At 33.7% G+C, this 21,415-nt stretch overlaps 1 protein-coding gene across 1 annotated transcript; it reads right to left on the bottom strand.

The window, feature by feature from the left end:
* Nucleotides 1-9,725: 9,725 nt before the first annotated feature.
* On the bottom strand, nucleotides 9,726-20,015 carry LOC143051835 (C-type lectin domain family 6 member A-like). Its single transcript, XM_076224815.1, has 7 exons — nucleotides 19,939-20,015; nucleotides 18,492-18,527; nucleotides 16,925-17,101; nucleotides 15,706-15,803; nucleotides 12,869-12,956; nucleotides 11,488-11,714; nucleotides 9,726-9,981 (listed from the first exon to the last, which is right to left on the bottom strand). Exons 1-7 carry the CDS (start codon nucleotides 20,000-20,002, stop codon nucleotides 9,976-9,978), a joined length of 696 nt encoding a protein of 231 aa, XP_076080930.1. The 5' UTR covers nucleotides 20,003-20,015; the 3' UTR covers nucleotides 9,726-9,975.
* Between the last annotated feature and the right edge of the window lie 1,400 nt (nucleotides 20,016-21,415).

The following is a 21,415-nucleotide window of genomic DNA, read 5'->3' as shown; positions in this document are numbered from 1 at the left end:
AGTCAAGAAACCTAACATTTCCTCCTTAATGTCCGAATTAAGTTGTGATATTTCCAGAAGAGGCCATCGAAGGGAAAGTCGATAGTACCGAATAAATAGTAGTCAAATACATGCACATTAAGTCTTCGTAGACTTGTCTTTTTGATTTCGGAATAGTTTAAGTATAACGGAAACGGACTAAAACTAGAACAAAATATATCCTAATATCAAAACGCCACATAGTTTAATTTACTCATCAATAGTGGACGTAATCACTTTTACGGGAGCACAATTCTGTAAAAATATTTATTTTCAGTTCTTTTAAGGCCAGGATATTGTCGGAATATTTATTTTTAGTTCTTACAAGGCCAGGATATTTATTTTCAAAATCCTTCTGCTTCCACCTATTCAAATGAGATAGTCATCCTCCTAGATAATCCCCAGTGTCAATTGTATTACGGGTAAAGTGGTGGATCCATAGCTTTTTATAGATGGGGGAGACTCCGGTCATGCTGCAGTGATTTCCTATATAATAAACCAAATTTTCCCTACCCTATCCGCCTTTGATTTTTTAACCCTATATCCAACATCTTAAAGCGTATCATCTCCCTTTATTAAAGAATAATCTTAAAAGTATAAATTAATTAAACTGATGTATACAACCGTTGCAAAACATTGGGATGGGTATTTTTTTTTATTATCATTAAATACCCATGTGGAACCTTTCAAAGTTAACGATACCAATACCACGCTCTATAAGGAAATTCTATTTGTCTTTCATGTTAGACAAATATCTGCTTATGTTTTATATCTGCAAGAACCATAACTCTGTCACTTTTTATGTCGATGTACTAATATATTATTATTTATTATCACATAAGTGTGTAAACAAAGAAATCCCATTAACAGTATAACTAGAATTAATGCGGAAATGTCATCTATACAATGCCGTATTATTCCAGGTCACTTGCGTTTATAAATAATCGTAGCTAATTATGTCCATGTTTCCGGATGCATTACGTTTGCGCGCATTTCCATTACATTTGATATATATATATATATATAGATAAAGATTCAATTTGAGACAGTTTTACTGTCAAGCGGTTTCTTAAGTTTCTCAGACAGTAGTAATATACAATGCAAGTCATCGCAGAACGCAACATCTGCAAATATTTTGATAACATTTTGTAAAAAAAAATAACCATTATTTTTTCAGAGTATTGTTAATAATTGATGATGAGGGTACATACACTCGATCTGAAGAAATCTGAGTATTGATGGACCTTTTGATCCAGTTATGGAAATCAGTCTTGAGGAACTTTATTATCCATCTTCGAACATATGTGTTGTGAAACTTTTTTTATTCATAAAACATTGCATCAATCGTACTTGGTGTCACATACCGTAATATTGACATATCTTAACCGGATACGATCCGGACATTATTGTTATATATTATAATACTCTCCTGTATAGAAGGTTAATAAAATATCTTGTTATTGTCAACATGTCTTCCTCATAGTTATCCCACATCTGACACCATGTCCAAAGGGGACCACCTCAAAATAACAAGGGGCAATAACCCAATTTCGCAAACAAATGTAAAAACTGTGGAGGTAAACATGAGAGTAGAAAATGTCCTGCATTCGGGAAACAGTGCAACAAATGCCATAAATACAACCACTTTGCGTCCGTCTGTCTGTCATCAAACAAATCATCAAAGAAAATGCACACTTTAGACTTATGCAGTGAATCTGATGACGATGAACTTTTTGTAGCAACAATTGATAATCAAGAATTAAATACCGACGAATGGACCGAAGCAATCAACGTCAACGACGTACCAGTTAACTTTCAGCTAGACACAGGTGCAAAGTGCAACGTACTTTCCCTAAACAAACTGAAAACCATTTGTTCGCATCCTATCATCACTAAACAAGTATCGCCACTCCGTTCATACTCAGGACACATCATTGACACTGTTGGAGTAATTAATCTTAGGTGTAGTTATAAATGCCGAGATCACGCCGTGAAATTTCACATTGTAGACCGTAATGTACAATCTGTAATAGGTGCAAAAACATGCGAAGCCATGAAACTCCTAAAGCGCATACATTCAATCACTCAAACAAGCAATCCGCAAGAAACGGCAAAACAATTGTTACCAGAAAATATGGAACACCAATATGGAGATTTATTCACAGGCCTAGGATGTCTACCAGGAACACATAAGATACGTATCAACAAAACTGTAGCACCAGTTGTACACGCACCGCGTAAGATACCCATAGCTATCAAAGACAAAGTCAAATCTGAACTCGATCGTATGGAGGACATTGGTGTAATCTTCAAACAGCAAGAACCTACACAATGGGTCAACTCAATGGTTACTGTCATTAAACAAACGGCAAAATACGAATATGCATTGATCCACGTGATCTGAACAAGGCAATTTTACGTGAACATTATCTGTTAAAAACCGTAGAAGAAGTTATCTCGCAAATGCCGAACGCTAAAGTTTTTAGTAAACTGGATGCCACCAGTGGAGTTTGGCATATTCAACTAGACGAACCTAGCTCAAAGCTATGCACATTTAATACACCATTTGGACGTTATAGATTTGCTCGCTTACCTTTTGGGATAAATTCAGCATCGGAAGTATTCCAGAAAATTGTGTCTGAAATGGTATCTGACATAGAAGGAGCAGAAGCGATTATCGACGACATTCTTATTTGGGGATCAGACCAAAAAGAACATGATATGCGTCTTAAACAAGTTCTAGACAGAGCGCGAGAATTCAACTTGAAACTCAGTGCCGGAAAATGCGAAATCAGCAAACCGGAATTAACATACGTTGGACACCGTCTAACAAGTGAAGGCGTGAAACCAGACCCAGAAAAAATCCGTGCAGTTAATAAAATGTCAAAACCGGAGTGCGTCAAGGATCTGCAAACCTTCATGGGTTTTATTCAGTATCTTGGCAAGTTTATGCCAAACATGTCAACAGTCAGTGCACCGTTAAGAACACTTTTAGAGAAAAACACAGCATGGCACTGGGATGAAAAACAAGAAACTAGCTTTCAGAAGTTAAAAGAAATGGCAACAAATGCACCTCTGCTGCAATACTACAATCCGAACAAACCGCTTACACTCAGTGTTGATGCTAGTTCAAAAGGACTTGGAGCTGTACTGATACAAAATCAGAAACCAGTTGCGTATGCCTCACGTGCTCTTACTCAAACACAACAACGATATCCGCAGATCGAGAAAGAAACTCTTGCAATTGTTTATGGATGTAATAAATTCCATGAGTACGTATATGGTCGCCGAGTTCAAATAGAGACAGACCATAAACCGCTACAATCAATCTTCCTGAAACCGCTTCACCAAACACCGCCTAGATTACAGAGACTTTTAACAGCATTGAAAAGTATGATCTTAAAGTTGACTATAAACCAGGCAAAAAGATGTATCTAGCAGATCATCTCAGTAGATCGTTCCTAAAAGAAACAAAGGAAGTATTAGTACCTGACTTACACGTGAATGACATTCATTTGATATCATACTTGCAAATTGCACCAGAAATGTATGCTAAATTTCAGAAGGAAACTGCAAATGATGAACACCTTCAGGAATTACAAGATGTCATATTCAATGGATGGCCAAATGAAAAATCTGAACTTATACACTCTTTGAGACCATATTGGACTTACCGTGATGAACTTTCAGTCATCGATGGACTATTGTACAAGTCAAACAAAGCAATTGTACCAAAAGCGCTACAAAATGAAATGTTGGACAAAATACACGAATCACATCTTGGAATCGTAAAGTGTAAAAGCCGTGCACGTGATGTACTATTCTGGATCGGCATGGGACAAGACATCGAGGACAAAGTTAAAGCATGTGGACTTTGCGCTCAACATCAGTCTCTAAACGCAAAGGAACCGATGTTAATGCCAGAAATACCGGAAAGACCCTGGTCAAAAGTTGCTACCGACTTATTTGAATACAAAAACAACATTATCTATTAGTAGTAGACTACTACTCAAAGTGGCCAGAAGTTATGAAACTAGACAATGAAACTAGCAAAAACACCATTGATTACTTAAAAGGACTAATGTCAAGATTTGGATATATTGACGAATTAGTGTCTGACAATGGTCCTCAGTTTTCTTCATTAGAATTCAAAAGATTTGCTCCCGAATATGGATTTAAACATACCACGAGCAGCCCACACTATGCTCAGTCGAACGGACAAGCAGAAAGAAGCGCTCAAACCATCAAGAAGCTAATTATGAAATCGAAGGATCCACACAAAGCTCTATTAGACTATCGAAACACACCGTTGGACATTGCTCTTTCGCCAGCACAATTGTTCCTAAATAGGAGATTAAAAACATCACTACCTACTTCATTACCGCTATTGATGACACAAAACGTCAACAACAGAGAAATTATCAAAAAAACTCGAAATTCGCCAAAGGAAAGCTAAAAACAACTATGATAAACATTGTGGACCTGAGTTGAAACAGCTAAAACAAGGAGACTCTATTGTAATGTACACAGATGGTAAATGGAAAGCAGGGAAAATAATTCAAAAACACCACACTCCTCGCTCCTATGTAGTACAAACATCAGATGGCAGGCGTTACAGAAGAAACCGTACGCATATAAGACCAACCGCTTACAATGGAAACACAGTTGAAAATGAACATTTCAAGAACAATCACAATCTAACCGTCCGTAAAACTTCAACTGTCTGTAACAATTCACAAACATTAGACCGCAGTGAAACCGTTGCGTCCGAGGAAAAATGAAAGTATTGAACCATCTAACTCACCCGTGACAAGATCTGGAAGAACAGTCAAAGTGCCAACCAAATTAAATGACTATGTAAAATAATTTTGTTGAACTGTCAAGTAGATTTTAGAAAGTATTTAGCTAGTTTTAGTTAGTTATCAGAAAAGACAATATATAGACTTTAAGTTAAATTGGAAAAGAGACATTAATCTAGTCAGTATTAATTTCTAGTCAAAACCAAGTCAGTATTAATTTCTAGTCAAAATCATTCAGTATTAATTTTAACTGGATAATACTCAAATTCATTTATTCATTAAATCATTTCATTTTCATTTCATCTTTTAGAAAAAGGGGGATGTCACATACCGTAATATTGACATATCTTAACCGGATACGATACGGACATTATTGTTATATATTATAATACTCTCCTGTATAGAAGGTTAATAAAATATCTTGTTATTGTCAATAGGCCACAGACCACAATTAAATTCTCTATTAGTTCTTTATAACGTTTTGTTTCATTAAAAAAATTGCACCTAATCTTTTTGTCAAATCTTTTGTGTGTGTAAAGTACAGTTCTAGTCCAAAACTATATCCAAAATTCAGAAAGATTGCTCCTCTGTATTTTACAAATTCAGCCAATACACATCCATACCCCTATGGACAAGTCAAAAGATGTTCCGAAAACTGTAAATATCACCTTTTTGCACCTGGCCTAATCACTCTTTCCATATCAAAATCAGTTAAAATAAAACATCCAACAGTTTATTTTACCTCTCTTCTTTCATTTCCACCCCAGAAAAGCTAAGAAATGTATGAGAAAGGGAAAGAAAAAAAAATAAAGAAAAAATACACTATAATTAAAGGGAACTATATTCGTGGACAACGAAAAGTGGGATCATTAATTGTGGTCTTGGGCCAATATGTCTTCCTCATAGTTATTCAACACTTGGGTTGACGGCAGAGATTAACGATTACTATCGGCAATTATTTCTAACGTGCAGTTGTCAAACAGATAAGTAGTATTCATGCTATATATAACGATGTATAATATTTCATTTCGCATTTTACGTACTTTACTATTACTAACACACCTTTTAAAGGATGAACGTATTATTGTCAATTTGTAATGACGCCATTTCCGAAATGTGTGGTGGCCATCTTGAAAAAAATGATTTTTTTTCTGGCCAGCAGCGGATTTTTTTAAGTATCATTTTGTTAACCTTTATACCAAATTTCATGCTTGTATCACGATTTGTACAATTATGTCCATAATATCTCCCACTATTTACCAAAAATTGTCAAAAATTTACAATGAAGGACAATAACTCCTAAAGGGGCCAATTGAACATTTTGGTCATGTCTAACTTTTTTGCTGAACAATTCTGCTGTTTACAGTTTATCTGTATATATTAAAATATTCAAGATAATAACCGAAAACTATAAAATTTCTAAAAAATTACCAATTCTGAGACATCAACCCATCAACAGATTGTCTGGTGCTTCTGAAAATTTCAGGGGAGATAGGTCTGACTCTTGACCTGATGGACATATTCATCCCTGGTCAGATTTTCTATAAAAGCTTAGGTTCAGCAATAAAGCCAAAAACTGCATTTTACCCCTATGTTCTATGTATATCGGCCATCTTGGTTGATGAACGGGATCATCGGTAACATTTTTTTAACTAGATACCCTAAGCATTATTTAGGCCAACTTTGGTTCAATTTGGCCTAGTAGTATCAGATGAGAAGATTTTAGTAAAAACTTGTAAAACTTTACGAATAGGTGTTAAAAGTTGACTTTAAAAGCGACAACTCTGTATGAGGTCAATTGAGCATTTTTTCATGTTTGACTTATTTGTAGATCTAACTGTGCTGAACAATTTTACTGTTTACAGTTTTACTCTATCTATTTAAATATTCAAGATAATAACCACTTACTGCAAAGAAACATTAGAATTACCAATTTAGGGACAGCAACCCAATAACGGGTTGTCTAATGCATCTGAAAATTTCAAGGTAGAGAGAAAAATTTTACCCCATGTCAGATTTCCTCTAAATGCTTTAGCTTCAGAGCTATAAGCCAAAAACTGTATTTTACCCCATGCTCTATTTTAAGCCATGGCGGCCATCTTGGTTGATGGGCGGAGTCATCGATTACATTTTTGAAACTAGATACACTAAGGATGATTTAGGCCAAGTTTGGTATCATTTTGCAAAGTAGTTTCAAAGGAGAAGATTTTTCTAAAAGTTAACGGACGACGACGACGGAAGTCGGGGTCGGACGACGGACGCAAAGCGATGAGAAAAGCTCTCTTGGCCCTTTGGGCCAGGAGAGCTAAAAGTGATTGAAAGGAGGGACAAAAGATACCAGAGGGACAGTCAAACTCATAAATCGAAAATAAACTGACAACGCCATGGCCAAAAATGAAAAGGACAATCAGACAAACAAAAGTACACATGACACAACATAGAAAACTAAGAATAAACAACACGACCCCCAGCAAAAACAAGGGGTGATCTCAGGTGCTCCGGAAGGGTAAGCAGATCCTGCTCCACGTGTGGCACCTGTCGTGTTGCTTATGAGATAACAAATCCGGTAAATAGTCTAATTCGGTAGGTCACATTCATGAAGGGAAATGGGATTGTAGTTACGACATAAGGAACATATCCGATATCATTTGTGAAATGGTTATTCCATAATGGTCAGCTAACTCGTGATGGCGCCCGTAAAATTTACGAAGTGATGATTTCAACTTCACCATTTGGAACTCTTGATTAAATAGCTTCCTTGTGAGCATCAACCCTCTATCAAGAAAATCATGATAGGAAATGCAAGCACGGGAATAGGGTTATTTAACATAAGGTACTTGTTCCAATAAAACAAAAGAGTGATACAACCCTAGAATAATTTAACTTTAGGTACTTGTCCCAGCAAAACAAAAGAGTGGTACAACACTTCGGTAATTTAACTTTGACTACTTGTTCCAGCAAAACAAACTAGAGGCTCTAAAGAGCCTGTGTCGCTCACCTTGGTCTAGGTGAATATTAAAGGAAGCAGATGGATTCATGACAAAATTGTGTTTTGGTGATGGTGATGTGTTTGTACATCTTACTTTACTGAACATTCTTGCTGCTTAAAATTATCTCTATCTATAATGAACTTGGCCCAGTAGTTTCAGTGGAAAATGTTAGTAAAAATTTACAAATTTTATGAAAATTGTTAAAAATTGACTATAAAGAACAATAACTCCTACGGGGGTCAATTGACCATTTCCGTCATGTTGACTTATTTGTAAATCTTACTTTGCTGAACATTATTGTTGTTTACAGTTTATCTCTATCAATAATAATATTCAAGATAATGACCAAAAACAGCAAAATTTCCTTAAAACTAACAATTCAGGGTCAGCAACCCAACAACGGGTTGTCCAATTCATCTAAAAATTTCAGAGTAGATAAATGTTGACCTGATAAACAATTTTACCCCATGCCAGATTTGCTCTAAATGCTTTGGGTTTTGAGTTATTAGCCAAAAACTTCATTTTACCCCATGTTCTATTTTTAGCCATGGCGGCCATCTTGGTTGGATGGCCGGGTCACCGGACACATTTTTCAAACTACTAACCCAAAAGATGATTGTGGCCAAGTTTGGATTAATTTGGCCAAGTAGTTTCAGAGGAGAAGATTTTTGTAAAAGATTACTAAGATTTACGAAAAATGGTTAAAAATTGACTATAAAGGGCAATAACTCCTAAAGGGGTCAACTGACCATTTCAGTCATGTTGACTTATTTGTAAATCTTACTTTGCTGAACATTATTGCTGTTTATAGTTTATCTCTATCTATAATAATATTCAAGATAATAACCAAAAAGAGCAAAATTTCCTTAAAATTACTAATTCAGGGCCAGCAACCCAACAACGGGTTGTCCGATTCATCTGAAAATTTCAGGGCAGATAGATCTTGAACTGATAAACAGTTTTACCCAGTGTCAGATTTGCTCTAAATGCTTTGGGTTTTGAGTTATAAGCCAAAAACCGCATTTTACCCCATGTTCTATTTTTAGCCATGGCGGCCATTTTGGTTTGATGGCCGGATCACCGGACACATTTTTCAAACTACTAACCCAAAAGATGATTGTGGCCAAGTTTGGATTAATTTGGCCCAGTAGTTTCAGAGGAGAAGATTTTTGTAAAATATTACTAAGATTTACGAAAAATGGTTAAAAATTGACTATAAAGGGCAATAACTCCTAAAGGGGTCAACTGACCATTTCAGTCATGTTGACTTATTTGTAAATCTTACTTTGCTGAACATTATTGCTGTTTACTATTTATCTCTATTTATAATAATATTCAAGATAATAACCAAAAACAGCAAAATTTCCTTAAAATTACTAATTCAGGGGCAGCAACCCAACAACGGGTTATCCGATTCATCTGAAAATTTCAGGGCAGATAGGTCTTCACCTGTTTAACAATTCTACTCCATGTCAGATTTGCTCTAAATGCTTTGGTTTTTGAGTTATAAGACAAAAACTGCATTTTACCCCTATGTTCTATTTTTAGCCAGGGCGGCCATCTTGGATGGTTGGCCGGGTCACCGGACACATTTTTTAAACTAGATACCCCAATGATGATTGTGGCCAAGTTTGGTTTAATTTGGCCCAGTAGTTTCAGAGGAGAAGATTTTTGTAAAAGTTAACGACGACGACGACGGACGACGGACGACGACGGACGCCGGACGCCAAGTGATGAGAAAAGCTCACTTGGCCTTTTAGGCCAGGTGAGCTAAAAAGTAATAAAATCCTAGGATAATTCAACTTTAGGCACTTGTACAAGCAAAACAAAATAGGAAGTTCCAGTCACATGTGAAGGTCGTGTTCTTATTTTTGTTTATTAGTGCTAAACCTGAGAAACCACATATTTTTATCATAAGTTTTTTGGGTCGACTTGTCAATGATGTCGTGAAATTCCATAACATTAGTCCAATAACCTAACAATGTTCACTGTGCGAATAAAGAAATATGGCGCATTATTTACTTATTCGACAGTAACGATGGTAACGACTTTGTTAGGTATTGACTGGTGTATCTGCCTCGGAATAAATAAAAAAACTTGTTTGTTTTAGATTTGTATTTCAACAGTTTTTTTTCTTTTCGTCTTTTCTGTCATGTAGTGATGACCAATCAAATCTGCAAAATACAAAATACATAAAAACATTTTAAATGGAGTTTCATACAACGAAAATTGTAACATTGAATATGGAATCAATCGTCAAAAGATCCAACGCTTTCCAATAGAGTACCATACTTAATAAAAGTACAGTTGTGATTTGGGTTTGATGGGAGATTAATTCACCAACATCGTTTACAACTCATAACCTTAAACGTTATCCATGTATTTCATGTGACCGTGAATTGTCTATTGAGCTCGTCTCAATAACAGTTTCAGCAAAAATATAAACGTGTGCAAAGTATGTAAAAACTGAACAGTGTCAACAGAAAAATAAATACATGGCTCGTCAAAAGTGAACATAGTAGACAGAAATATCAACAAGTTGGTACCATGCTGAAAACTACAAGCGAAGACAGAAATACCAACAAGTGGACAACATGCTGAAAACTACAAGCGAAGACAGAAATATCAACAAGTGGAAAACATGGCTGCTGAAAACTACAAGCGAAGACAGAAGTATCAACAAGTGGACAACATGCTGAAAACTACAAGGGAAGACAGAAATATCAACAAGTGGACAACATGCTGAAAACTACAAGGGTAGACAGAAATATCAACAAGTGGACAACATGCTGAAAACTATAAGGGAAGACAGAAATATCAACAAGTGGGTACCATGCTAAAAACTACAAGGGTAGACAGAAATTTTAACAAGTGGGTACCATGCTGAAAACTACAAGGGTAGATAGAAATAGCAACAAGTGGACAACATGCTGAAAACTACAAGGGTAGACAGAAATATCAACAAGTGGGTACCATGCTGAAAACTACAAGGGTAGACAGAAATATCAACAAGTTTGACCAATTTATAATATGAAACAGTCATATAAACAATGTTAAAACTGAGTAAATGTTCTGGTTGTAATAAAAAAGATCGTTTCTATGTATGTTTGCGTAGGTTTTTTGTATCAGTTTAGTGTATCTGTTGTTCCCTTGTTTACCTCTTACAGGTGATCTCTTCCCTTGGTTTTTGGTTTGTGACCCGGATTTTGTTTTCGTTTAATCGATTAATGACTATTCAACAGATTGTGATGACCTTGACTGGCTATTGAACAGGGTATACTACTGTGGCGTTTAAATATCCGTGTATTCAGTTTGCCCTTGTGGTGATATATTTTAATATCTATTCAAACAGCCAAGAACAAAAGAGGAAAATAACTTACAGACATAAACCTGAAACCCAGTGTTTCTCGTTTATTATATACACGAAACTGTCGGCTTTCTGTTTGCATGGTTTTACATTAATAATTCTTGAGCCTTTTATAGTTTTCTGTTCGGTGTGAGCCAAGGCTCCATGTTGAATAAGGTAATTTGACTCATATTGGTTAACTTTTACTAACTGTGACTTGAATGTAGAGTTGTGACATTGACAATTGTATCACATCTTTTATAGAAAAACAAGACAAATGAAAAAGACAGCAAACGACACACAACAAATTTACACGTATGAGAACAGATACTACCTGAAATTCGCATATGAATTCGTCCTTTGCGCTATCACAAGTACTTTGATCTCTCGAAAACCATGCCTTTTGGCCAACATCCAAATGTACGCATCTTCCTACTTCGTGTATTATTGTATTTGGATGTGCCCAGTCGTCATACGAGTTGGTCTCTGTTGTATTTCCAGATACCCATTCATAGCGAGTACCGTCCTTTGACTCTAATCCTATCCATGGAGACACTAGTCCTTTAAAAGATATGTTTTTTTTTTAATAACGCTTGTCAACACTTTTATATGACACTGTTAATTAAGACGAAAACCCCAAAATACGACATAAAAAAACAAAAGTAACTGACATGGGAAATTAAACTCGTGAGTTCTTTTTTCCAAGTCATTTTCTTACGTCAATTGTGTTTTTGGTTATTTTAAGACAGTTTAAATTAATAATAAGTAGTTAAGAGTAAAGTCGTCATAATCATGTTTGTGTCACTGCACAAATATACCGGATTAGGACAGACTGATCTAAAACATTCATTTACACTGGGGTATATTTAAAGTTTGTAATATAGTTCATCATTACAAATTACATATCAGGGTAGTACACGTTTTGTTTTTGGCCATACCAATTACATATCTTCGTAGTAAACGTTTTGTTTGGGCCATACTGATTACATACTTCGTAGCAAACGTTTTGTTTGGGTCATACCAATTACATATCTTCGTAGTAAACGTTTTGTTTGTGCAATTCCGAATACATACGTCGTAGTAAACGTTTTGTTTGGGCCATACCAATTACATATCTTCGTAGTAAACGTTTTGTTTGGGTCATACCAATTACATATCTTCGTAGTACACGTTTTGTTTGGGCCATACCAAATACATACTTCGAAGTACACGTTTTAATGAAAGAGTTACCAAAGGCCGTTCGGTATAAATGATGTCATTGAGCGTGACGGGATAATATATGCAATATACGGTTAAAATAGGCTTCACAACATAAACAAACGAAGATATAAATTCGTTGAAAGCCTTTTTACTGTAATATTCATATTTATTTAACTTAATCCTAACCTAGCTACGTATGTTATTGTCAATAGTTGAAGCATGTCACTGAATCCATTGTCTGCGTCCGATGAGTAAATATTGATATTGTGTTCAATTATGGGAAAAGCCGGTATTTCTCGACACCTAGAGAGCTTTGATCCTATTGAATTGCCGACTTGTCCTATTAGGATAGTTGTAACATATGAGGCAGAGAGGGCAAAACCCTGGTTAAAAATGTATATAACGCAAATGAATTATTTTTTTTTATTTGTATTTTCAATCAGATTAAGCTGCATTAACTAACTTTTAAGAAGGTATCATAGATGAAAGGATATTTAATTCAAACTTTTGCTTACCCAGCGACTCTGCCTTAGATAAAAGGAAGTTATTTTCCGCTTCGTTGTTTATTTCAACTAGTGTCGCACACATGTCTAAACAAGTTGCCTACAACACATTAGAAAAATTTACATATTATATGCTATAGTGTGCCTAGCTATAGTGTGCATTTACTTCAATCATACAACAAATCAAACTATGTCAACAAATATAGTGACAGAAAGTTACTCGAATCATGGGGGATTGAATGTATTAACTAATATGAGGCAGGCATAACCTGTGAATGGGGACGAAGTTTTTATGATTATTTTTTTTTATAAATCAAACATGTTAAAAACAGAAACGGAAATACCGTAACGTTTCCGATTTTGGTTCTGTTGTTAGGGATTTAGTTGTGACGTTATGAAGTCATATTCAATGTAAACAAAGAACATAACGTTTCCGATTTTGGTTCTGTTGTTAGGAATTTTAGTTGTGACGTTATTTAAGTTATGACGTCATATTCAATGTAAACAAAGAAACGCTGTCATCAGGTAACGTTTTTTTTTTTTATAACAAACAATTTTTAAAAATGAATTAGTATTGAGTTCCTTTCTTAGACTGATAAATATACATTTTATTCAAAATCTCATGCAAACAAGACCGGCAACGGAAGTAGATTTCTGCGCAGATACGGAAATTTAAAAACGCGACAAAAAAAATTGAACGATTTTGAGTTCATTAGTACAATGAAAATATCGGGAAAATTTTCCCGATTTTTTCAATTGTTTTTATTGAATTTTCTACTGTTATTGGGGACCTCCTCCCCATAATATGAGGCAGGCATTACCTGTGAATGGGGACGAAGTTTGTTTAAATTATTTTTTTTGTATTTTAAATATTTGTTAAAAAAAGATACGGAAATACCGTAACGTTTCCGATTTAGGTTCTGTTGTTAGGGATTTTACTTGTGACGTTATTTATGTTATGACGTCATGTTCAATGTAAACAAAGAAACGCAATGCATCAGGTAGGCCAAACGTTTATTCATACCAAAGACAAAGAATGATTAAAAATGAAATATTGGTATTGTGTACCTTGAGTTCCTATATTTTACTAGACTAATCAAAGTCTCACGACAACAAGACCGGAAGAAGGTAGTATAGTTATGTGTTCTGCGCAGATCCGGAAATTAAAAAACACGACAAAAAAAAATTGAACGATTTTGAGTTCATTAGTACAATGAAAAATTCGGGAAATTTTCCCGATTTTTTTTTTTTTTTTTTTTTTTTTTTATTGAATTTTCTACTGTAATAGGGGACTTCGTCCCCATATTAGTGATGGTGGTGTTATTGTTTATTGTTTATTTTGTTATATTGTGTCATATACTATATATAGTGTTATGGTTATAAAGATTTGAATTAAATTGTAAATAAACCTTTTTTCAATTAATATGAGGCAGGCATTACCTGTGAATGGGGACGAAGTCTGTACTATTTTTTTTTTAATTCAAATATGTTGATAACAGAAACGGAAATACCGTAACGTTTCCGATATTGGTTCTGTTGTTAGGGATTTAGTTGTGACGTTATTTAAGTTCTGACGTCGTATTAAATGTAAACAAAGAAACGCTGTTATCAGGTAACGTTTTCTTTCATATCAAACAGTTATTAAAAATGATAGGGTGTTGAATTCCTTGTTATAATTGTTGATATGTTGATAAATATACATTTTATTCAAAGTCTCATGCAAACAAGACCGGAACAGGAAGTAGATCTGAAAAAAAAGTTAACGATATTTTTTTTTTTTTATTGATTTTTCTAATAATTGTGTGATATGGGAAAAAAACGTTACCTGACGAAAGCGTTTCTTTTGTTTACATTGAATATGACGTCATAACTTAAAGAACGTCACAGCTAAATCCCCATATCCAGAAATCAACGGCACTTTGCTTATTTGAATATTATACTAAAGAAATCGGATACAGGTCACGGAAATTATATTGAAATGATAGGGAATTTTGATAAAACTGTCTGTTTTAACTTTAATTTAAGTGGAAGACAGGTTGTCATGGCAGAAAATAAATGCTCATTACAATATACACCATTGAAACGATACCTAATGACTGTCGTTGCAAAAATCAAGGTTCCTGGGCTATTTTAAAAATCGAAGCGAGAGGCTTTTATCATTGCAGTATAAAATACAGGCTAAAATGGCTGAAACGTCAAATTTGCAAACTTCGTGTTGAAAATTGGCTAACAAGGTCATTAGAAAAACAGGTTGCCGGGGTGAAACTTGAAACTTGAATGTCTAAAGAATAAGCAAGTCCAAACCTTGTATGTGTAGTCGTTGAACACTAGGTTCCCACGTAAATTTAAAATGCCAATATTTCAAGAAGAATAAACTCACGAAAACTCGAAAAAATTCACTAAATTCGCGTTCATTGTTTTGATTTTGACCGCCTGACAACTTTACGGAAATATCATAGTGATTATAAACCGGGCAACTAATAATATCCGTGTTTTAAAGATTTTAATGATATCAAGCCAGTCCAGTTCAAACTATAATCACGTGGTACAATTCTCATTTACATATTATGAATATTAATTAGCAAAACTACTTAATTTCTGGCTATGCTAACAACAGAACCAAAAGCGGGAACGTTACGGTATTTCCGTTTCTTACATGTTTGAATTAAAAGAAATAATACATAGACTTCGTCCCCGTTCACAGGTTATTCCTGCCTCATATTATAAAACTAACATGTTACTGAAATGTTGACAAATGTTAAAGGTTATTTGTGCCATTAATAAATCAAACATATCACTTTCAGAATATATTTAGGTAACATAAAAACATATATAGATTAATTAAAAACCTCGGCTTGCGGAAAAGTTTGGAGTTCTGCTTTCACAAAATAATACCGGGAATCACGGAATAAAGCGAAACGTGAATCTGTGACATCATCTGGAACACCTATATAAAGAAGAAACATTTTAATTCAAGGCACTATACTCCAGTTCGTCTTTGTTATCTTTTGTATTTTTACATTTATTACTTTCGCTAGCTGTACTTGGTCAAATGTGTGTGTGTTTTTTTGTTTTTTTAATTTTCTAGTTATAAAGGTATTTTTTGTTGTTTTTATGCCTCTATTTGGAGGGCACTATGAGAAATGATGTGGTACACATTCACTTTTCTTTTCGTTTTGCGAGTATCTTTTTTATTTTCTTCATACCACATTTAACAACTTGTAAATGATGTTAGAAAAACGATAATCAATTGTTGATCAGTTGCTATCAAAGTAATACGATTTGTTTGGAAATCCTAAAGGAGTATGTTCGATAAGGTCCTAAAATGGCCCACTTTTTTTAGCGTAAATTTCAAATTCGGATTTATTGACCAATATCACGATAAATTATAGCTAATACATTGACTAGATAGGATATAAGCCATTTTGTTTAAAATTTTACGTTTCTGCGTTTCATTATGACGTCACAAGTTGTACTCATATTGATTTTTCACGAAAAAATCAATGAAAATGGGTAAATTTCCAAAGATTATTTGACAGGAAACATAGAGCGCATACGTCGACAACAAAGATCTTTTAAGATAATGTTTGTGAAGACATTTAACATGTCTTATTTGAATATTAAGATTGTCGACGTCTGCGCTCTATGTTTCCTGGTCCTTTATTTGGTTTAAATCCCGCTGATTTTGTCAAATTTCACCAAAATCCCTTATCTTGACCGTTTTGGAATGTAAAAATCGTTGTGTTAGAATTAAACTTTGACAAAAACAGCTCTGTTTAACTTTTTCACATGTCTTTAAGGCAACTTAAAACAATTATTGTCTTGTAACCATGAACTTTACAATTGGGGCCAAATATGGCACTTACCGAACTTACTCCTTTCAAACTGTGTCCAACTGTTAAGAAGATATGTAAGTTAAATAAAAAGAAAGATAAATATAACCGTTTTTTTAAACTCTAATATACAAAATAATTTTATCATTAAATTGTATACCATTTATCAAAAGTTAAAAGATGAAACATGCGTATATGTTGTGTAAAAAAAGATATATGTATTAACATATGTTACATGTAGCTTTTATCCGACTCCATAAGCCAGATTCCAAACATGATATTGTGTCATTCCCTCTAAGGGTATGATCCGAGGGGCAAGACAGTTTTCCAATGTTTCCGACCGTTATTCCATGTAGGTCAAAGGTCATACTCCAGTTACCACAGGACAAGGTTGGTTTACTGAGACATTTAACTACAAAACAATGCAATATGTGCTGTGCATTCAAGATACTATTTAGATTATCTTATAAAACAGTAAGCCATTTTGTATACTTTCGTAAAGTAATATTAACCATATTTTTCATATATTGATATGACATATTTTAATGGCCTTTCAAAACGAAGATTTATAAAAAAGAAAATACAAAATAAAATATCGAGTAAAATCTATGACATTATAATTAAACTGTAAAAAATATCTTACAGAACAATAAAGGAAATGTTGAAACACATTCCTGCAAAATTATTATACGTCTGACATTTCATGACTTGAAATCCTTTTTTTTCATTTACCAATTAATTTGCTTTGTATTGTCTATTATTGTTGGATATCGATTATTAATGCAGTTACTAATTTAACTGGACAAATTAAAGAATTTTCTTCAGAAAAAAAGTATATGTACATAAGTTTAAAAATGAAAACTATCCATTTTGTTATAAAAAAAACATATGCATCATTTTTTTTTCTAATTTGAGGTTTTTTGTGACTTTAACTTCATAAAATAAATAGTGTTCCCAAGATATATTACCAATAATATTTGGTGATTGACTTGTCAAAAATTTTATTTCCAGATTCCGTTTACATTTATTCCTAATAGCATAATAGCAAAATTAAAATTCAAAAGATAGCAAAAATACTTAAATTGAAAAAAATGGACCAGAAAGATATGTAGACAAATCAAAAAGTAAAAAAAAAAATTAATTCATGAATTCTTTATGTGTTAAATGAAGGACGTGACTAATATTGAAAATCCTCAGCCTAACTAAAACAGAATTATGTTATTTTTTTCTCTCAAGTCTTAAATTTTGGTCTGAAGAATATTTTGTTGCTTAGGAAATTGATTCAAAGGGGAATTATCGTTAATATAAATTTTGTCTTTTATGGAAAATGTTCTAAGTCTTGAATAAAAGCTCTAAACAAGAATATTGAATTAATTGTGATATCCATGCTGTTTATCTGCGTGGACATGTCAGAACAACAACGAAAAACGAAGTGATTCTTACAACGCTTTATCATAAAGTAGGAAAAACGAGGTGATTCTTACAACGCTTTATCATAAAGTAGGAAAAACGAGGTGATTCTTACAACGCTTTATCATAAAGTAGGAAAAACGAGGTGATTCTTACAACGCTTTATCATAAAGTAGGAAAAACCAGGTGATTCTTACAACGCTTTATCATAAAGTAGGAAAAACGAGGTGATTCTTACAACGCTTTATCATAAAGTAGGAAAAACGAGGTGATTCTTACAACGCTTTATCATAAAGTAGGAAAAACGAGGTGATTCTTACAACGCTTTATCATAAAGTAGGAAAAACGAGGTGATTCTTACAATGCTTTATCATAAAGTAGTTAAAACTTACCATGATTTGGATGTTTGTGACATCTTTTACTTTTCACTAAAATAAACAAAACATTTGTTAATCCTTGCTACATCAAGAACATTGAATGCTCCATTTCACTTTTTTCCAGATTAAAGGACAATTTCTAGTACATCATATTGGACGCATAAATCAGGTTGGTGTTTTTAAAAGCATTTGTTTTTAAACATCGTGCAAAGACTATGGCATTTCGGTCGATTACAAAGAGAAAGACAAACTAGAGCAATACATGTGTGTTCTTTTGATGTACCTCTTTGTCCTATATAGTACTTAAACTATCTATTTGTATAATCGATTTTCAACAAATCGAATGTAGATATACTAAGTCTTGACTAAATAACATAATTCGTTTCACAACCAGTCTTAATTCACAGTATAAAGTTCGTATGCCAGTAGAAAATATTTAACACAGCGTATGTTATTTAGATCACACGTTCTACACTATCAATTAGGTGGTTGGTGCAGTCCATGTATGGTTAATTTATTGATGTTTTGATATAAGATATCACGTGATTCGATAAATGATTCTTCGTCAATTCGTACATTAAAAATATGACAAACAAGTGATATCGTAATTGATAGGAAATTGATTTCTTCCCTCCTACATATTTCTTAGATATTTATTAAATCTTTAGAAGGATATATTTATCTATATATGTGATTCGTCTTAACATCAGCTTAACAATGTCAGGTCTGTAAATATGCTTATGAGCAAATTTTTTGTTCTACCCTCGCCTGGATTCAAACTCATGCTACTGAGATATCGTGGCAGGAAATCGCCTTACACTATATGCCCGACGCGCTAGACCAATCGACCACCTAGGCTCTACAAAAATAAAGCTTTCAGTGGGCGGGTGTTACCTTTCCTCGTCAGTTTTAATCAAGCGTTGTAACACAGTACATGTTATATACATGCAGGTGAAATTGTTACTTATCAATTGAATAATTTATTATAAAGGATCCTACAAATTAATGTAAGATGCAGTCACAGAAATAATTATACTATAAGTACGTCTGAACCAGTGACAACTCCACGTCAGATTGCATCCATCGGATCAACAGTAGTGATGGTGATAATAGGCTGAAAATACATTCTGTATATATGATATATGTCTAAACAACAGCCCAACAATGTTAGATCTGTAATTTTGTTTTCGCAAATTTTTTGTTCTTCTAAATATTCACACATATATTAGTCAAAGTATTTATGCTACGAGTATCCGGCATTGTAATATGATGTATGGTGAAAAGATCGGTAAACAGAGAAATACTTTTATTATAACAGCTGAGACTGAAATGAAAAATTTCAAACACACACAAATTATTTTTCAACCAATTCAAACGAGAAAAAAGACCAGAATCATGCATGTCGAGTTAATCATATGATGTATTTTCAATGCCGTTTCTATGATTCTGTAAACATACTTACTTTCAATGACTGGAAGATAAAACATTATCAAAAAAATTGTAATAATAAAAATCGAAAACTTCATTCTTGTCGCTGTAACTTATGCACAGATAGTTGAGTAACACGTTTTAAGGAATACTAACATGCAGCAGTTAATATACATGTGAATTAATTACATTATGAATGACGCATAAAGACATTAAAACCAATTCGTTTTGACCAATCAGATTATTATATGTGTTCATTTTGTTATTCGTAGAAATCTTTATTCTTTATTTTTTCAATATTCATTCAAGTGAAACAGTAAAAATAACTCTGACATTCATAAATAAAAAAGAAAAACATACAACACTTTATAATAGCAGGCGTCTGAAGTGCATTTCTTGATGAAACTACAATGTTAGACAGCGTGCATTTTGTCAATGCATGTTGTGTAACATTTAGGGTCAACGATGTATTAAAGCTGAAACAGTTTAAGTGTGAATAAAAACAAAATAGACAAATCCATATATAAAACTTAATTTGATGGAGGGAGTTGAGTCCTCAGTTTCTTAATTAAAACGGAGTTTTAGAAATGTCTATTATGAGTAAGTGGAACTGTGGAAATGTCTACACCCTAATCATATCAGTAAATCAGTGGAAATAACTACACCCTAATCATATCAGTAAATCAGTGGACATGACTACACCCTAATCATATCAGTAAATCAGTGGAAATGACTACACCCTAATCATATCAGTAAATCAGTGGAAATGACTACACCCTAATCATATCAGTAAATCAGTGGAAATGACTACACCCTAATCATATCAGTAAATCAGTGGAAATGACTACTGTGCCCACGATACCCTATCATATCAATAGAGACTTAGTACTGATCTAATGAGTCCTTTATGACTTGATAGTCCACCAGTATCGACCCAGTGATGTTAACCATTAAACTAACCCCTTATATGTATATGCATTCTCACTTGCATATCTAACTGTCAATGTACATTAACTTGTTTCAGTCATCGTTATCATTTATTGACGTTAAGAAAATAAAAATTAAAACAAAATGTACTACAATTACAGATGTTACAAAACTGTTGTTACAAAAATATATAGGAAGTTTAGAGAGTGACAAATCAAATCATAGTCTGTACCAGGAAGCTAGTGTATCTATTATAAGTTATTCAATCCTTCAAGAGTCAGAGGTGTTTCACCACTCGGAAATTCCAACTCATATGGATTTTATTTAAAAACAATATCCAAAACAAACTTTATCCAGGTTGGATATTGGTTACCGTTTACTTCTAGGGCCAGTTTCACGAAGCTGTCTAGGGACTAAGACATGACTTTGGATGGTCTTTCGACATATCTTAGTCCTAAGTGGGTTTCACAAAGTGGTCCTTTTAGGACATCTCTTAAAATTTGGCAAAACTTTTAAGAATTTTAGTCCTCAATGCTCTTCCACTTCGTACTTGATTTGGCCTTTTTAACTTTTTTCTATTTGAG

Source organism: Mytilus galloprovincialis, chromosome 11 (genome assembly GCF_965363235.1).
Source record: "Mytilus galloprovincialis chromosome 11, xbMytGall1.hap1.1, whole genome shotgun sequence".
In the NCBI taxonomy this organism is placed as follows: domain Eukaryota; kingdom Metazoa; phylum Mollusca; class Bivalvia; order Mytilida; family Mytilidae; genus Mytilus; species Mytilus galloprovincialis.
Note: the sequence above shows the minus strand (reverse complement) of the source record. Positions and strands in the feature narration are given on the sequence as shown.

Excerpts from the sequence above, each read along its gene's own strand:
- LOC143051835 (XM_076224815.1), bottom strand. The coding sequence starts at position 20,002 with ATGAAGTTTTCGATTTTTATTATTACAATTTTTTTGATAATGTTTTAT. Across the intron at positions 15,804-16,924 it reads GAGTCGGATAAAAGCTACAT|GTGTTCCAGATGATGTCACA; the intron begins GTAACATATGTT and ends TTCTTTATATAG. Across the intron at positions 11,715-12,868 it reads ATCTAAGGCAGAGTCGCTGG|GACTAGTGTCTCCATGGATA; the intron begins GTAAGCAAAAGT and ends TATCTTTTAAAG.